This window comes from Marmota flaviventris, chromosome 17 (genome assembly GCF_047511675.1).
Source record: "Marmota flaviventris isolate mMarFla1 chromosome 17, mMarFla1.hap1, whole genome shotgun sequence".
In the NCBI taxonomy this organism is placed as follows: Eukaryota; Metazoa; Chordata; class Mammalia; order Rodentia; family Sciuridae; genus Marmota; species Marmota flaviventris.
In genome coordinates this window covers 34,155,844-34,176,278 of record NC_092514.1, presented here as the reverse complement: position 1 = coordinate 34,176,278, position 20,435 = coordinate 34,155,844, and the positions used below count along the sequence as shown (strand labels likewise).

The following is a 20,435-nucleotide window of genomic DNA, read 5'->3' as shown; positions in this document are numbered from 1 at the left end:
TGAGCCACATCCCCAGCCCCTGTGTTTGGTTTTAAAAAATAAAATAATTTAGAATTGGGCTTGATGGTGCATGCATGTAGTCCCAGCTACTCTGGAGACTGAGGTGGGAGGATTGCTGAGCCCAGGAGTTCCAAGACCAATCTGGGCAACATAGTAAGACCCAACTCAAAAAAACAAAGAGACAAACTAAGTTGTCACCTAAGCTTTGTACATATATTTCCAGAGAACAGAGTTTCCTTTCTTCTTTTTTTTTTTTTAAGTTGGACACAATACCTTTATTTTATTTACTTATTTTTATGTGGTGCTGAGTATCGAACCCAGTGCCTTACACGTGCTAGGCAAGTGCTCTATCACTGACCCACATCCCCAACAGAGTTTTCTACCTCCTACCAATAATCAGTTTTGTTTTTGTAGTCTAATAGTAACAGAAGATCTATATTACTTTTTAATTTTAATTAGTAATTGCATATGAAATGCACAGCTTATAGAAGTGATTACATGTTGACATTATTAAAAGACAACTATCTCCTCATTAGCTTAATTTAATATGCATTTAACAAACTGATAAATGTGTAACTATTTTTTATTTCTATCCACTTTTATTTATTTAAGTCTAAATAGACTATTTTATTTTTACCTTTATTTTGTTTATTTATTTTTATGTGGTGCAGAGGATTGAACCCAGGCCCTCGCACATGCTAGACGAGCGATCTACCACTAAGCCACAATCCCAGCCCTTATTTTTTTTAATTCTTTTATTTTTTAAATACATAACAGCGAATGCATCACAATTCTTTTTTTATTAATATTGATTTTTTTAGTTGTAGGTGGACACAATGTCTCTATTTTATTTTTATGTGGTGCTGAGGATTGAACCCAGTGCCTCACATGTGCTAGGTGAGCGCTCTACCACTGAGCTACAACCCCAGTCCCCATCACAATTCTTATTACACATATAGAACACAATTTTTCATATCTCTGTTTGTATATAAAGTATGTTCACACCAATTCATGTCTTCTTACATGTACTTTTTTAAGGTAAACAATACCTAGTTTGTTCTACTTCAAAGTATCTTTTGGACATCTGGGCAAATTAATTTTATCTCCACTGGAATAATTCTATATATTTTAATGTTTTTGTAATTTTTCTTCCTGTGTAGCTTGTGATGGAATATTGTTTAGGATCTGCTTCAGATTTATTAGAAGGTAGGTTTCCTTTGATTATTTTTTTTAAAAGCATTAACAGTTAAAATGATAGTTCAGTTAGAGATTATTTAAATAATGTTAATACAAAATAAACAATAATTTCTAGAAAGAGTAAAATTCTTAACTCTCCAGGTTCTCAGTATGTTATATTATCCTTATAAATACTACATAGTGTATAAAATAAACAAGTTTTCACTTGTGACTTTGCAAGCATTTTTCTGGATTCTTTGTCATTCAGCTTCCATTCAAAACAAAGATAAGTGAGAATAAATGGAAAACTTCTTTTTTACTTTTGTTTTTTATAATAACAAATAATTTTTTAATATTTTTAACTATGAGGGATATTGGCTGAGAATTATACTTCAATAGCTAGCACAACTGTATACCAGTTATAAAGTTAATAGACTGTTTTAGCATCATAAGACTTCTCTTATTAAATGTCAGACTACCCATATATCAGATATATAAGTTTATTTTTTTAAACAAAAACTTCTGTGTAGTAATTATTTTCAAATGCATTCTTAATTTTAAGTTCACAAAAAGCCATTACAAGAAATGGAAATAGCAGCAATTACACATGGTGCTCTCCAGGGATTAGCCTACTTACATTCTCATACAATGATCCATAGGTAAGTGCTTTGAAAATTATCACAGTGACAAGCAATTGTCTTATTGGATTTATCAGCCATATAGTTTGGTAACCCTGACATGTTTGTTGGTTATAGCCAAATAGAATTATATAAACTCATTTGTTGATTGTCCATGAATTAAAAATAACAGTACTACATTTGATCTCTCTGTTTAGGATAATTTTTATCTCTGTCTCCTGTACTACTGGGACTTCTAAAGTATATGCACTTAGTAGACTTACAGTAGAAATTTAATTATAGAATCATTTAATTTGCAAATGGAAAAGATATTAGGGATCAGATAGTCTTTTTCTTTTTACAGATGAAAAAAGCCAATGCCCCAGTTTTTGACTATAATTTCCCAAAGTTTGCAAAAGCCAAATATATTAGAGATAGAACTTGGCAAATCTTTTGTCTTCTTAGTAACTGATACTGCTATATTTTTCCTGTTGATTTCATGACATGGACAAAGACTGCTTTTGAGCATTAGCCCTTGATAATAGATAGTAATTTTGAAATTAAACCACTTTATAATGCATTTTTGGCACTGTAATTGGTTTTGACTGTATTAGGTAAAAAATAGTATTTTAAATTATTTGTTTGAATCAGGTAGTACATATTAGACTAGGTAATAGGGTCACTGTGAATTAACAGATTATTATGTTTTTAGTAGAGAATAGTAAAGTTCAAAGGAAATGCACTTATTAGAACATGATTAACAAGAGTTAGAATTAGAACTAGATTTTTTATCGACTTAAAAGTAGTTCTCTGTGTACAAGATCTCAGTTTCAGTTCCTTAGCACAAAGGAAAAAAGTACACTCCTCACTTTAAAAAAAAAAAAAGTGAAAATAGATTTTTTTGCTATTATATGCACTGTGACAAGAGGAAGGAGAATAAATCCACTTAGTATTATATGTATTATAATACTTCAGGAATGAATAAGTGCTTGGAAATTTAGTTTCTCTTTTTCAATTGTTGAAAGGTTAAGTGTATGTTCCCATGCCCGTTGGAATGCAGTCCCATCATTTAATTATCCATAATTTTCTTAATTTGGATGGATAGTATGTTTGCTGTTTCAGAAAGATAAATTTGAAAGTAAATTTGGGATCATTAATAATACATTATCCATATGTTTCAATATTTATTTCACTTTGAGTTAGGAGAACTATATTGAAATTTGAAAAAGATATGAATAAACCTTCTTAAAAAAAGAGAAACAAGTTTGGAGAATAAGTTTTTTTGTTCTTTTTTCCCTTTTTTAAGCATAAGCGGGATACTCAGAAATCTTACACATTGTGAAGGGGTTATTAGCCAATTAAATTCTGTTTTGAAAACCATTGTTTGTTTTTGATAAATAGACTCTATGTTGCAGTTACCTGTCTGTCATTTTTAAACTGCTTTTTATCTTCTCTTTTAGAAAAGTTACTATATTTTGAATTTTATATTTTTTGTTATCTAATCTTGATATCACAATTGTGAGTTATCCCAGCACTTATTTTTATTTCATTATCTCCATTTTAAAAATTCTTAATTGATTTGTTTCATTTTAAACACAATGTAATGAAAAAAAGACGAATTAATTTTCTGTGTTCCTTAAACTCAGAGATATCAAAGCAGGAAATATCCTTCTGACAGAACCAGGCCAGGTGAAGCTTGCTGATTTTGGATCTGCTTCCATGGCATCCCCTGCCAATTCTTTTGTTGGAACACCATATTGGTAAGAATGTTTCTATCTGTATTGATTCTCATAGATATCATTTTGGACATTTTTACTTTGAGTATTATACTTAATTTTAGAGTGCTGCCCTTTTTATGTTTTTGTTTGTTTGTTTTTTCATCTATGCCACATTTGCTTTCCTATTACTATCTTTATCAAATATTGGGTGTGGGAGTGAAAAAAGTGAATAAAATTCAAGTGGAGTAGGAGGTGGATATGCTAAATGGTAAATTGTATGCTTTCTTTAAATTTAAGACATAGTATTTAAAGTCTGGTAACTGCTGGGTGCAATGACTCACATCTGTAATTCCAGCCCCTTGGGAGGCTGAGGCAGGAGGATCACAAGTTCAAAGCCGGCTTCAGCAACTTAATAAGACTTTGTCTCAAAAATAAAATACAAAAAAGGCCTGGGGATGTGGCTAAGTGGTTAAACAATCCAGGGTTTAATCCCCGGTAACAACAATAACAACAACATCAAAGACTGGCAGCTGATTTGGAATTTTGACTTAGATGTGTTTTGTTTTTACTCATTAGCATGGAGGATTTCAGATATATATGTAAAAGTGGACAAAAGTATGATGATGTTCTTTTTATTTTTTTTTTTAGTTGTAGAGGTACACAAACTTTTATTTTGTTTATTTATTTTTATGTGATACTGAGGATTGAACCCAGTGCCTCACACTTATTAGACAAGTGCTCTACCACTGAGCCACAATCCCAGACCCTGATTTTCTTTTTTAATATAACAATTACCAAACAAACATTACCAATTCTGCTTTGTGTACTCCCATTTCTTCCCATCCCAGTTATTTTTAAGGAAATCCTAGACATCACCTAATTTCTTCTGTAAATAATGCAGAATGTATCTGTCAGCAAAAGTTTGAAGGGAGGAACTGTGGTTATAGCACAGTGGTTGAGCGCTTGCCTCCCATGTGTGAGGCACTGTGTTCCATCTTCAGTACCACATTTAAAAAATAAATAAATAAAAATATTGTGTCCATCTACAACTAAAAAAATATTGTTAAAAAAAAGTTTGAAGGGAATAATTTTCAGATCTTTAACTTCCATATGTATCCTTTTTATATTCATTGCATCTTCTTTCTTGCCTGCCTTTTAAATCATCCGTTTCCTACTTTATAATGGAAAAACTTCTTACCTATTTTGAATATTATAATGATGCATTGCTCTGGGATGTAAAAGCCTCAGAGGCATACTGGAAAGACATTTTGAGAATGTTGGGCGTCTATGAGAAATAATGAAGAGTCAGGACATACACTAATGGCAAAGCCCTCACTCTTTCTAGTTGTCTTTTTTCTTTTCTTTTACTTGACATTTTCTTTCTTTCCAATAACTTATTTCCCCTCTGTCCCTCCTTTCCTTCCTTCCTTTCTAGTATGGAATTTGGGACCTGAGATGATGATTATGAGAATACATAAAAATTTTTTAAAAAATTAATATATGCCTTATACGTACTAGGCAAGTGCTCTGCCACTGAGCTACAGCCCCAGTTCACATTAAAATGTTTAAATTGCATCAAAAAATGAAGTTGGACCTCTTTATGACAGAAAGTGATTCTGATTTGTCTAATTGATATGATCTTCAGGTTAGCTTTGCTAATTAGGTTTTATGGCAATTTTTTTTTTTTTTTTTTGTGTGTGTGTGTGTATATGTGTTCTGGGATTAGAACCCAGGGGTATTCTGAGTCCCAACTCTTTTTTGTTCTTTATTTTGAGTTAGGGTCTTGCTAAGTTGCCCAGGCTGGCCTTGAATTTGCAATCTTCTTTCCTCAGACTGCTGAACAGCGTGGATTACAGGCACGTGCCACCACTCCCAGCTGTATATGACAGTGTTTTTAATGAATTAACTAAACCAATTCTGCAACTCCAAGTTTTAAGTATCTTTAAAGCTCACCTATAATATACAATATTTGTATACAATGAAATTTATAAAATGTAAATATCAACCCCAAAATGTACAATGGGATGAAAAAATTTTTTTTAAATTCTAGGAGGCAAATACATTAAAAAATTTGAAAACCACTGCTTGTATAGGATGTTAGTCTATACTATATAGAATCCTCATCCTCTGTTTAGTGAGTTTTCTGAGCCAATAATACTTCTTAACAATTCCCCATTTTATAAATTGGTGATGAATATTTGATGATAAAGAGGGTCTGAAATGTCCTTCAATAAAAAAATATAAAAATTACTCTTGAAATTTGATTGATTTAGAAATTTCCTAAACTTAATTAAATATTTTAAAGAAAACTCATTAAACACCCAGTTATTGATAATGGAAAGTTTACTTTATTAACATACTTGTTAATTTTTATATAGTGTATTTGGAATATAAGAACGTGGTGTTTATACTGTTAGACACACATACACACATACTGGGGATAGCAGTCCATCTTACTGAAGTAGTTAGTAACTCTTTTAGGTGTTCATCTGTGCTTAACACCAAATACAAATGAAGTGTTAAGTATATTAGACTTAGCCGTGTGTGGTAGTGGATGTCTATAATCCCAGTGACTCAGGAGGCTGAGGCAGGAGGATCACAAATTCAAGGCCAGCTACAACTTAGTGAGACCCTAAGCAACTTTACAAGACCCTATCTAAAAAACAAAAAGGCTGGGGAGTTAGAGTGTACCTGGGTTCAATCCATAGTACCGCATATGTAGACACACAAAAGAATATTAGATTCTAGTTGTAGACATGAATTGGTTTTCATTTTAAAACTTAAAAACACATAAGAGAGAGGTTCTCAAAATGGCGGAATGGAGGAAGTTTTTTCGTGGCTGATCCATGGAGTAAAACCAAGAAAGCATGCAGATAGACTCTCAGCCAGGTGGGTTAACAGAAAGAAGCGGGGGACTTTACTGATATTTAAACTGGATATTCAAAGCAGATCGGGGACTCAGGAGGTTGGATATAATAAAATAAGGAAGAAATCTCCAGCAGCACAGCCTCAGCAGGGCTGGAAGTACCAGCCAGATCGGTTCTTCGGTGAGCATAGCAGAAAGATAAGGGAATTAAAGAAACCTGCATTTTTGGGAGGCCTGAAGCTGTCTGAAGCTGGGTATGGAGTGTTTAAAGATCAAGGACATTGCCTAGCAAACCTGAAAGATGCACTGCACAATATCTGTATGTGGGGATAGAAGCTGCCATCTCTCCAGGAGGTATACAGAGGACTAAGGAAGGAACCATTTTGCAGCTGAGGGGACCAATTCCTGGCAAACCTGAATTTGTCATGAAATACAGGCCCAGTAAATACACACTGCAAGACATAGAGTATCCTTAAGTGACCAGGAGAAAATCAAACATGGAGAGAGGTTTACACGGGACAATTGGTCACGGAAACCCACTTGGCTCAACCTGTCCTCCTCCAGTCTTACTGCTTGCAGGACCAGCTAGGAGAGATGCATCTGACTGGGAACTCAGAAAGGCAGGGACAGGAGAGATTGTTTAGAGACTGAACCTGAAATGTGGAGTCCACAGATGACATAGGGGATTAAGAATTGGCTCCCCCACGACACAAGTGGAACCCTGAGAGCCCTGAGGTATAGTCTCCCAGTGTGTACCAGCAAGTACTGGGCACTGTAGGTGCACTGATTAAAATCTCCAGACCAATTGGTATTTGGGGAAGAGCCTGAAGCCAATCTAAGCGTAAACCCTGCCTCCAGGAATTCCACCTATGGGATTATCTTTTTCACTCCAGCAATCTAGAGGGTGAAGAATCATGCTCCAGACAACCCCACCTAAAACTGATGAGAAGAGAAACTGAGAATTTTTTGAACTCCAAAGGAAAGAATTCTTTTTTCATCAAGATCTTTTTTTTTTCTTTTATTTTTTTTCTCTGTTAATTGTGACCTTAATGGTACATGGACATTCATACATTCATATTTGTTTTTTCCTCTCATTTTTGGCATTTTTGAAGCCAGAAATGAATGGGTGTTTGATTATGATTAGCATATTTTAGTTTTATATTTTAATTTTTACTTTATGTATATATATTTTTTTCTCCTACCTATTTCCCTTGATTCTCTTTTCTTCTGCTAACAGCCAATCTGTATTGCTCTCTTTTTTTACTCTTTACTACTTCTCTCCTCCTTCCTCATAATTATTATATCCTGTATTACTTCTGTTCTCTCTCTATCCACCATTTGGAATTTTAAACCCTTTTGCAAACTTGCTGTTTTTGTAGGCAGTAACTGATCATATCATTTCTGTTTGTTGTGATAATTGACATTGTAGGAACTATTTGATTTAATGCTGCATATATTTTTGGGGTGGTTGTTGTTATTTGTTTCCCCTTAAATAGTGAAATACTGGAAACCTTCAGGGACACTAGGGTCCACTGCCTCAGATCCATACTGTTAAATGATAAAATACACAAACAACATGAAAAACAAGAGAACAAATTGCCCCAAACAAATCAAGGTACTCCAATAACAGAATCCATCAACACCACAGTGTAAGAAGTGTCAGAGAAGGAGTTTAGAATGTACATGGTTAAACTGATCTGCAAAGTAAAGGACAATATAAGAAATAAAACCAAGGGGCTGGAGCTTGGTGGTAAAGCGCTTTCCTAGCATGTGTGAGGCACTGGGTTCGATTCTTATCACCACATATAAATAAATTAATAAAATAAAGGTCCATCAACATCTAAAAAAAAATAAAAAAGGAAATGAAATCCATTAGAAAAATGCATGAAGTAGAAGATCACTTCAATGAAGAGTCAGAGATTCTGGAAAAATAGAAAACGTAGAAATTCTCAAAAATGAAGGAAACAATAAACCAAAGGAAAAATTCCATAGAAAGCATCACCAATAGTCTAGACCACTTGTAAGACAGAACCTCAGGTAATGAAGACAAAGTATATAATCTTGAAAATAGAGTTGACCATGGAGAGAAGATGACAAACCCAAGGAATGCACAGCCTTTTCAATGAAATAATATAAGAAAATCCCCAAGCCTAAAGAATGAAATGGAAAGTCAGATACAGGAGACTTACAGGACCCTCAATGTATGATTACAACAGACCCACACCAAGACACATTATAATGAATATGCCTAACATACAGAATAAGGATAGAATTTTTATTTTATTTTTTTTAAATTTTTTATTGTTGGTTGTTCAAAACATTACAAATTTCTTGACATATCATATTCCACACTTTGATTCAAGTGGGTTATGAACTCCCACCTTCACCCCATACACAGATTGCACAATCACATCAGTTACACATCCATTGATTTACATATTGCCATACTAGTGTCTGTTGTGCTCCGCTGCCTTTCCCATCCTCCACCATCCCCCCTCCCCTCCTCTCCCCTCCCCTCCCCTCCTCTCTCTCTACCCCCTCCACTGTATAACCCTGAAGGATAGAATTTTTAATGTGAGAGAAAAATATCAGATTATATATAGGGGGAAACCAATTTGGATCTCAGCTAATTTCTCAGCCTAGACCATCAAAGCTAGGAGATCCAGGAATAACATATACCCAGCTCTGAAAGACAATGGCTGCCAACCAAGAATCCTATATCTAGTAAAATTAAGTTTCAGATTTGAAGATGAAATAAAAACCTTTCATGATAAACAGAAGTTAAATAATTTGCAAATAGAAATTCTGTACTACAGAACATTCTCAACAAAATACTCCATGAAGATGAAATGAAAAAAAAAAAAAAGTGAAAACCAGCAAAAGGAGGAATTACACTAAAGGAATACTTAATGATAGGATGAACTAATTCAAAGTAAAAACTAGAAATAAACCCAAATGACTAGGAGTACAAATCATATCTCAGTATGAACATTAATGGCTTAAACTCATCAATCGAAAGACTCAGACTGGCAAATGGGATTAAGAAACAAGACCCTACAATATGCTGTCTCCAGGAGACTCAGCTCATTGGCAAAGACATTCACAGACTGAAGGTGAAAGGATGGGGAAAAAAACGTATAACTCACATGGATCACATAAACAAGCAGTCCATTTATATCAGATAAAATGGACTCTAAGCCAAAGTTATAATGGATAAAGAAGACCATTTTATACTGTTTAAGGCAACCATACATCAACAAGGCAACAATTGGAAATATGTGTGCCCCAAACAATGGAACATCTACAGACATCAAACCCTTCTCAACTTCAACAAATAGACCACAACAAGATAATACTGGGACAATGTCACCTGCCTCTGTCACCACGGGGTAGATCCTCCAAACAAAAAGTAAATAATGAAGCAAAAAATACAATTGATAATTTAGACTTGACAGACGTATATATAATATTCATCCATCAATGACTGAATATACTTTCTTCTCAGCAGCATATGGATCCTTCTCTAATATAGACCCATGTGATGTAAGCTATCACATATTGGCATACAATTGTAATATTGCCTTATTATATTTTCATCATCTGTAGAGTTATTTTGATTGCTCCCTTTCCATTGATATTAATTTTTGTGTTCTTGCTTTTTTCTCAATTAAATTTAAGTTTATTTTTAATCAAATTTTGGCTCTATGATTTATTCTCTATTTTACATATTTCTGCTCCTACTCTTATTTCTTTCTTCCTACTTCATCATTTGAAAATAATTTGATTGTTATTCTAGCTTCTTTCTGAAACAAGTACTTTAAAGGTTCATCTGCGTATTGTTCCATCCCAGAGATCCTGATATTTTAAGCTTTTATTATCACATAGTTCAAAGCACCTTTTTATTTACTTTCATGTGCTTTCTTCCTTGACCCCTGAGATATTTATAAGTGTGCCATTTAATTTTGAAATAATTGACACCTGGGTGGGATTCTATGTATCTTAAGATGATTGATTTCTAATGTAATAAATCATACAGGAAATAGTATGCATGATCTCAAATTTTAAAAAGAGTAATGGAAGTACTTTTTATATTGACTGTATTGGTTACATACGTGTCAAAACTGATCAAATTGCATACTTCAAATATGTGCATTTTATTGTACTTCAATTTTACCTCAATAAAACTATAGGGGAAAAAAGACAATAAAAAAAAGATACACATAAAATTAATTTTGAGGTTGTTGGAGCCACTTTTTATCATGAAACAGTATTTGAAAGAGTCACAAACTATGGTTGTTCAGTCTTGGTAATTATGGCAGATACTTCTCAAATAAATGAAATGAGGTTGATTTTAAGAAAAACAACCTACAATATTTGTTGCTAGTGATAAAATTTAATCTTTAAAGCAAGAATTAGACTTTTTAAATGAAATCTTGAGACCAAGTGTTTGAGAACCACTGACCTAAAAGATATGCAATATTGGAATCTGCAGACTTGTACAGATGCAGAGACAGCCCTGCTCTGCAAAATTGTCCTTTTGGGATGCTGTTATATGGTCACGACAGACAGTGGGAATGAATCTCACTTTATATTCATTGCTAAATATTTACCTCACAACCTCTAGGGTGACTGTTTCCCATTATAAAAATTCTTATGTCCACATATTGGTTGGAATTTAAACCAATGTACTCTATGTAAATCTTCCTTATATTCTCAAACAATAATATATGTTTCTGTTAAAACTGTATATGAACATTTTGTTTTTAGGATGGCCCCAGAGGTAATTTTAGCCATGGATGAAGGACAATACGATGGCAAAGTTGATGTATGGTCTCTTGGAATAACATGTATTGAACTTGGTAAGCATTGTTCTTCATTACTGTGGATTAAATTTTGATTAATGTTTACTTCAATTACTATACCAAGTATTAGGTTTTTATCAGGTGCTAAATCTATTTAAGTTTTTACTAAATATTAAAGATTTCTTAAACATCTAGAATGTGCCCATTCATTACTAGATTTATCATCCAAAGAAGGTTTCTGAAGCATTTGCAGATGACTTACCCTTTTCTAGTGTAGTTATTACTTTGCATTAGGTATGAAAATTAGCTGTCAGGCTGTGTACTATATTGTAGCAGTTTTTTTTGTTTTGTTTTCTAAAGATGTTGAGACAGACTGTATTCACGGGGGACTATGGAAATAGGTATAGAAACCATTGTGATGGTGTTTTGCAATTGGGGAAAGAGATTAGAATCAACTCCCTATAACAGTTTGATTTTATACACACATTTGTTCTGTTATTTTTAAGTAGAACTATGCTTAAAGCAATGGACCAGCATAATTACTAACATTCCCACTGGAAGTAAGCCAAATAGGTGTCTGAATTGTTATTGAGTTTATTGTCAGCACTAGTTTCCATGCAAATACAGAGCTACTTTTTCCATTGAGAGGTATTAATCATAAGGGGAAAATGTCAAAATTTGAACCCATTTATCTTCACCTTTATAATTATTCTCCTATGTAAGAATAAATAATATGAACCTTTTCTCTGGAATAACCCCCCCCTTTTAAATTGGATTGTATTTTCTGAGATTTACTTTCTAGACCTTCTTTTTCTACCTCAGTTTCATTATTCTTACTTTGGGTGATATTTTGTAATCCACATATATGGAGAGAGAGAGATTTTATAAATAGGCTCACAAAATAATATAGAATAGGATCTTTAACTTTTTAAAAAATAGATGTGGTTTAAGTCAAATTTAGGTTTAGTAGTAGTTTATAAGAATTTGAGATAGAAAATGTCAGTCTAATCTGCCAAGTCAAAGACCTTAATAGTTGTCATAGATATAGATTATATCTTTCTTTAATTTATTCATAATTTCTTCAGTAACCTTTTCTTTTCCCGGACTACTCAATCGTAAAGCCACTGGTCAGGGTAGGTAGGTGTCCATGCCAGATGATAGGCTGTGGTAAGTCAGGGGTGAGTTTCAGAGTCAAATGAGTAGAATAAAGAGATCCCATAACCTGGTTTATAGAGATGTTTAGTGTGTATTGTATATATGTGTTTCTTTCTTTCTTTTTCTTTTTTTTGTACTAGGGATTGAACCCAAGGGCACTTAACCACTGAGCTACATCCCAGCCCATTTTTATATTTTATTTAGATATAGGGTTTCACTGAGTTGCTTAGGGCTCACTGAGACTGCCTTTGAACTTGTTAACCTTTTGCCTTAGCCTCATAAGCCTCTGGTATTATAGGCATGTACCACTGTGCCTGGCTTTTATTTCTTAACTATGACTATTGAGAGCTTGAGAGCAATGACAGTAGCAGTGAGCATACCTAATAATATCCATTTTGGGGAAAACAGCTGATCTAGAATTTGGGGTACAAAAGTACAAGCTGATTCTGGGATATCTTAGTATACCAGAATAACAACAACAACAACAAAAAAGATCAAACAATAAATAGATCCTATCCAAAAGACAAAAGAAACCACCTTAAAAAAAGGTTCCTACTACTCAAATATGAGACAGTATGGACATCATCATCATCATCTCATCATAAATGAGAGAATATAATTTTACTTTTTGTTTTGGTCCTGAGGATTGAAACCAGAGGTATTCTACCACTGAGTCACATCCCAGCCCTTTCATTTTTTATTTTGAGACAGGGTTTCACTGAACTGCTTAGTGTCTCACTAAATTGCTCAGGTTCTCCTTGAATTTGTGATCCTCCTGCCTCATCCCTGAGTCATTGGGATCACAGGCACATGCTGTTGGTCCCCGGCTGTTTTTTGGTACTGAGGATTGAATCCAGACTCACTTTACCACTGAGCTATGTCCCCTGTACTTTTTACTTTTTATTTTGAAACAAGGTGTCACTGCATTGCTTAGGGCATCACAAAGTTGCCAAGTTTGCCTCAAATTTGGTGTTCTTTTCTCGTCTTCCTGATTTGAGTAATTTATTAAATAAAATAGAAATGTATGAATCTTTAAATAAATAAATGGGAGATTTATAGGAAACAGGATATTTATTAAATAAATTCAAAATACCTTCTTATAAAATGCTTACTAAGTACACAGGAGAAAAGAGAAGCTAACTTGAAGCCTGGCAGATATGGTCTTCACCAAGTCATCAAAATGAACACCATCATTAAGGACACCACTTGAAATCATGTGTTTCTCATAGGGTACCATAAGCAAATATACCATTACTTTAAAATATTCCTTCCAAGATGTGTGATCCAAATCTAATAATGGGAAAAGACAAATCCAAACTGAGGGCCATTCAAGAGTCCTTTTACTTCCAAATTGTAAAAGTGGTGACTTCAACTTTGATCTTAAGAAACTGGAGGGCTGGGATTGTGGCTCAGTGGTAAAGTGCTCGCCTAGCACAGGCGGGGCCCGAGTTCGATCCTCAGCACTACATAAAAATAAAGGCATTGTGTTGTGTCCATCTACACCTAAATATATATATATAAAAGAAAGAAACTGGAAAAAGCAAATTGAGTCTGAAACAAGGAGAAGAAAGGGAAGAATAAAGATCAAACCAGAAATCAGTTTATAGAAAACAAAATGTAGAGAAAACCAGCAAAATAAAACACTGGTTCTTTGAGGATCAATAAAATTGGTAAACATATTGGATACTGATTAGGAACAAAAGAGAAAACCAAAAATTTCCAGTTACAGTGAAGATTTTATAAATATTATGGATTTTATGAATATTAAAGGGTAATAAGGAAATATGAACAATTTTCTGTCTATAAGTTTGACAACTTGATAATGGAAGGAAATTACTTAAAGGACACTTAAAGGACACAAGCTATCAGAGTTCACTTTTGCTACCTAGGACATAGAATGAAACTTGCAGGGGGTTTGAAGGATAGATAAGAATCATCAGTGGGGCTGGGATGTGGCTCAAGCTGTATTGCGCTCGCCTGGCGTGCGTGCGGCCCGGGTTCGATCCTCAGCACCACATACAAACAAAGATGTTGTGTCCGCCGAAAACTAACAAATAAGTATTAAAAAAAATTAAAAAAAAAAAAAAAGAAGAATCATCAGTATTATTATATAAGCCTATTTGAATGAATATAGTATGGTTCTTCAGGAAAATGTTCTTGTTGACAGGAAATATATACTTAAATATTTCAAAATGGTGGAGCATCATATCAGAAATTTATTTTCACTTGAAAAAGTTATTTGTACTTTCCTTGCAATTTTTTTAATAGATTTAAGATTGTTTCAAAAGAAGAAACTTAAAGAAAAGGAAAAAAAATTGAACAATACTTGAGTTCCCCTTTAACACATATATTTTAATAGGAAAGTTTCCTTTATTTTACAGCGGAAAGGAAGCCTCCTTTATTTAATATGAATGCAATGAGTGCCTTATATCACATAGCCCAAAATGAATCCCCTACACTACAGTCTAATGAATGGTGAGTATTACTAAGAGATACTGTGTGATATTGTATAAATGAAATGCTTTTTACATAATTTGTTATCACAATGGCAATTTTTTTAGGTAAATCATGTTACTTAAGAGATATTAAAATATGTTTATTTTACTCTTATGTTTATATGTTGTCCTATCTGCATTTCATAGCATATATATATATATATATGAAATTCTGGTCAGAAGGAAAGGATAGATTGTTACATGGATGTAAAAAAATATTGGTTTTTATAATAATTTATATTTTTAGAACTTCAAGAATATATATAACCCTAATTATATAAAAGTTTTTAAATATTAATATTTTAAACTGAACATATGTATAGATGATTGCAACCTATAGTGATATTTGATCAAGGAATGGGTTATAATTTATATATTATAAAACTGTAGGTAAAATGATTTGACTTCATCAAAATTGCCAGATAATTGAAAACTTTGGGATCATTTTAGTTATAATTGTGATATTATTCAGATTTCTCTAATGTTCCTTCTACTGCGTCCTTTATTTGATAAAATTAAGTTCATTCACATAAAGAAGGTTTTTTTTTAATCCATGGTAAAAAATTATACCAGAAGAGCCATGCATGGTGGCTCAGACCTATAATCTCAGTGACTTGGGATTCTGCGGCAGGAGGATCACAAGTTCAAACCCAGCCTCAGCAATTTAGCGAGGTCCGAGCATCTTAATCAGACCTTACCTCAAAATAAAAAAATAAATAGGGGTGGAGATGTGGCTCAGTGGTCAACTGTCTCTGAGTTCAATCCCTGGTATGAAACAACAACAACAATAAAACGGAATTTTTTTCTCACTATTCTGAAGTTCAGAACAAAGACTACTAGCAGGTTAGTGCTCAATCTCTGCTTCCAAGAAGGTGCCTGGAACCCTGCATCCTCAGCAGGGAAGGACTGTTGAGTACTCTTAGGCCAAAGAACAGGAGAGAGTAAAGCTGTCCTTGCATCCCTTTTTATTTTGCCATTAATCTGTTCATGTGGGCAAAGTCCTCATTACCTAAACACCTCTTATTAGGCCCTGTCTACCAAAACCGTTGCATTGGGAATTAAATTTCATCTTGAGTTTTGCTGAGGAAAAAAATATTCAAACCATAGCATGACATATGTTAAGTTATAAATATATTGAACACAAACTGTGCTTGTACTGTGTTTGAGACTTTGGGGATTTATAAAAGAAAGCATTCTTGCCTACAATGAACTTAAAAATCTTATTTGAATTTTGGAGGCAAACATTGATGGAATAATTATTATTTACTAGGATTATAGGCATGTACGTAATATAAAATATGTAATCACTGAACTCTAATGAATAACACCATATAATAATATGATACAGATTTTTTTCTTAGCCATTTGTTCAGGGTCATCAAATAACTCAGGTATAAAAAGTTCTTTCTCCAGAATAGGTCGAGTGATGTTCTAAAACATACTATATAAAGAAAGATCTAAGGGACTAATTTTAAAAAGTGCCTTAGAGAAAAGGAAAAAGGAAAAGAAAGTGGGAAGGAATACAATGTTGTAATTCAATGGGGAAAAAAAAAAAAAAGCAGAAGGACTAAGGCTTTCTTATCTGGCCTCAATATAGAATTGAGTTGAGATAGCTGAAAATGTGAAAGCAGGAGGAATTTGTTTTTTAGTGCTGGAAGTTGAACCCAGGCCTCATCAGTGCTAAGCACACTCTACCACTGAATTAAATTACACCCCGAGTCCCAAAATATCTAAAAAAAAAAAATCTGTGCAAGTAAGGGCTGGGGGTTGTGACTCGGTGGTAGATCCCTTGCCTAGCACATGTGAGGTACTGGGTTCAATCCTCAGCACCACATAAAAAATAAATAAATAAAGGTATTGTGTCCATCTATAACTAAAAAAAAATTGTGCAAGTTTATCTTTGGAAAATGGTTAAGACTTATTGGTTGCTTTAGGTAGCTTTTCATAGAGGTATGAAAGTGTATAGTCCCTGCTTTTTTAAATTATTACTATTCCTTTTCCATTCCTTCTCCCACCTTATACACCTTAATATTTGATGTGTTTTTTAAGAAAATAGCAATATGTTCACTTGATACTTTCCTTTACAATAGGTCTGATTATTTTCGCAACTTTGTAGATTCTTGCCTCCAGAAAATCCCTCAAGATCGTCCAACATCAGAGGAACTTTTAAAGGTCAGTTATGTAATGCTATAAATCTGTATTTACCCTTGAGAAATGATAATAAAGAATGTGTTTTATTTTTCTTTGATTTTGAAGCTGGATTAAGTATATTATACTAGTTTGTATTGAAAAAAAATTTTTTTTTGATAGTGTTTGGGATTAAATCCAAGGCCTCATGCATGCTAGGCAAGCACTCTACCACTGGAGATGAACCCCAACCCATAATATACTAAATTTTTATATTGTTTTCTCTGGATTTTTTTTTTTTTTTTTTTAATAGTCTGGGGAATGAAACCCAGAAACCCAGAGCCTCCCTCTGGTACTGGGGATGGAACCTAGGGGCCTTGCACATGGTAGGCAAGCACCCTACCGCTGAGCAGCAGCATCCCCAGCTCTTTTTAGTTTTTAGTTTGAGATAGGGTCTTGCTAAGTTGCTCAGGCCAGTCTCCAACTCAGAATCTTTTTGCCTCAGCCTCCTAGGTAACCGGGATTATAGGCATGTACTATCATGCCTAGCTCTAACCCATGTAAATATTAATGAATGTGGAGCAAAATCTTGTTTCAAATTGGTAAAACAGAATAATTTTAGATCTAATTTTTTATCTACCATACTTTATATGTTGATCTGTCCCATATTAATATATAAAAATAAGTATGCTATGATATATTTAGGTAAATACTACAAGAAAAAAGAAACTGTTAAAAATGGATGCAATATTTTTGTTCCTGCTGGGATGTTTGTGCATACCTGTAGTTCAGCTATTCCAGATTCTGAGGCCAGTTGACCATTTGAGTCTCAGTTCAAGTCAGACTGGACAACATATAGTGAGACCCTGTGGCCCAGCGGTAGAATGCTAGCAATTGCAGAAAGGTCAATCTTAAAAATATAAAATTTAACACTTGATATTTTTGGTCTCAAAGAAAGAAAAGCCAAAATATTTTTTTTTATGGAATTTTGTTGTTCTCACTTAGCAATGAATATATTTTTAAAAATATTTTTTAGTTGTAGATTGACACAATACCTTTATTTTATTTATTTATTTTTATGTGGTGCTTAGGATCAAACCCAATGCCTTACATATACTAGGTAAGTGCTCTACCATGGAGCTACAATCCCAGCCCAGCAATGAATATATTTTTAAAATTAAGACTTATGAGTTTTTAACAGGCTTGGTTGCCTAATTTAAATATGTCATTCATATGCTTTTTGGTCTCAAAAATTACTGCATTATTAATACCAATAATGGTAATGTTGAATTTAATATGATTCTTTTTTTAAAAAAAAGAATATTTTTTTAAGAGAAAGAGAGAGAATTTTTTTCTTAATATTTATTTGTTTATTTTTAGTTTTTGGCAGACACAACATTTTTGTTTGTATGTGGTGCTGAGGATCGAACCCGGGCCGCACGCATGCCAGGCGAGCGCGCTACCGCTTGAGCCACATCCCCAGCCCTAATATGATTCTTAAAACATCTATATTAGGCAATATATTAGATCACTCTTTGTGACCTAAGGAATCTATTTGATTTTTCACAAGATTTAAATAAGCTAATTTTATATCAGTGTTTCAGAAATTCTAAGAATTCAATTTATTCTCACTGATATACATCACCTAATTTAAAGCTACAAAGAAACTTGAAAGATCATATATAGCTGGCTCAATGGTAAGGCACTTGCCTGGCATGCATTAAGTCCTGGGTTCAGTCGCTAGCAATGCAAATAAATAGATAGATTGATTGATTGATTGATTGATTATATGTTTGGTAATATTTGTAGCCACAGTATATAAAAGAACAGTATAAAAATTTCAGCAATACTTGAGGAATTCCATGCCATGAGCTTACTCATGGTCTTGGAAATGAAATCCTGAATAAATAGGTACTCAAGAATATCAACAAAAACTAAAATATCTAGCAATAATGTTAGTAAAACGTAAGACAAGGTTGAGAATATAACTCAGTGATGGAGTACATCATAGCATATACAAGGCCCTAGGTTTAATCCCCAGTACCACCAAAGAAAAGAAAGAGTGGGCAGAGGTTATGGCTCAGTGGTAGAGCGCTTGCCTACACGTTGATGTGTGAGGCACTGGGTTCGATCCTCACCAACACATGAATGAATAAATAAGTAAAATAAAATAAAGTTATTTAAAAAAAAAGAAAAGTACAATCTATGTACTTTAAAAAAAAAATCAGGGCTGGAGTTGTGGCTCAGTGGTAGAATGCTGCTTGCAATTGCAAAAAGGTCAAACTTAAAAATATAAAATTTAACACTTGATATTTTTGTTCAGGTCTGTGGTGCATGCCCATAATCCCAATGACTCAGGAGGCTGAGTCGAGGGCTTTGATTTGACAGTTCTTATTGTTTGTACCCTTTGATAATTTCAACTCTATTTTTCAATTGACCAACAAAAAATTATGTTCTAGGGTTTTATAAAACATACAAGATTATGGAGTAGAGGGATACAGAAGAATGAAGGAACTTTGGTTTGTGTAGAAGGGAGTCAGGGAGGGATGGCATTGTGGGGATGGGAAGGACAATAGAAAGAGTCAAGACATTATTACCCTATTATATGATTACTCTAGTGGAGTGACTCTGAACCATGTACAGCCAGAGGAATGAAAAGTTGTGCTCCGTTTGTGTACTAAATGTCAAAATGTATTCTACTGTAAAATAAATAAATAAATAAATTGAAACATACAAGATTGGTAATGTAGGTACAGAGTATATGTATGGAAGTGATTATTTTGTAAATATCAGATTGTAATAGTATAGATTATGTATCATGTATCATAGAATGGTAACTCTAAAGTATGAGAAGGGGTAAATTTGCACCAATTGAAAAGTTAAGTATCAACCTGACTTTTACCTTCTACCCTATTTAGCACATGTTTGTTCTTCGAGAGCGCCCTGAAACAGTGTTAATAGATCTTATTCAGAGGACAAAGGATGCAGTAAGAGAGCTGGACAATCTGCAGTATCGAAAAATGAAGAAACTTCTTTTCCAGGAGGCACATAATGGACCAACAGTGGAAGCACAGGAAGAAGAAGAGGTAATACTTACATTGACTAAAATCTTGAATTCTCTTTATTGGTTTTTTTCTTTATGCACTTTGCCTTGCCAAGAATTTACCTTTTCTAATGGTTCCCAAGTCATTTTCTTAGCATTAATTATATAATATTCCATTTAGGAAAAAGGGTTTTAGATTGCATGCTCAAAGCCCAACCCCTTTAATGTTAAGTGCACATTGGTATGGTAAAGGCTTTTGAAAGTCTTTTATTAGAAAAAAAACTGTTCAACTTTATTTAGTCTAGTTCCTCTCATATTTCTTGGCCACTGAACCCTTGTTTGACTTATCATTCAGTTCCGTGGGACATGCTTTTAGAAGTACTTGAAATTATAGTGTCTTAGAGTTGACTGTTCTCCCTCAGAAGTTATTAAAAAG

At 33.6% G+C, this 20,435-nt stretch overlaps 1 protein-coding gene across 1 annotated transcript in view; it reads left to right on the top strand.

Annotated features, from left to right (window-relative positions):
* Positions 1-20,435, top strand: part of Taok1 (TAO kinase 1) — a 132,776-nt gene that overhangs the window by 68,665 nt on the left and 43,676 nt on the right. The window contains exons 5-11 of the mRNA XM_027924423.2: positions 1,161-1,206; positions 1,739-1,835; positions 3,440-3,553; positions 11,145-11,236; positions 14,716-14,809; positions 16,920-17,001; positions 19,875-20,042. Coding sequence (XP_027780224.1) covers positions 1,161-1,206; positions 1,739-1,835; positions 3,440-3,553; positions 11,145-11,236; positions 14,716-14,809; positions 16,920-17,001; positions 19,875-20,042 — 693 coding nt within the window. The remainder of the gene's footprint in view (positions 1-1,160; positions 1,207-1,738; positions 1,836-3,439; positions 3,554-11,144; positions 11,237-14,715; positions 14,810-16,919; positions 17,002-19,874; positions 20,043-20,435) is intronic.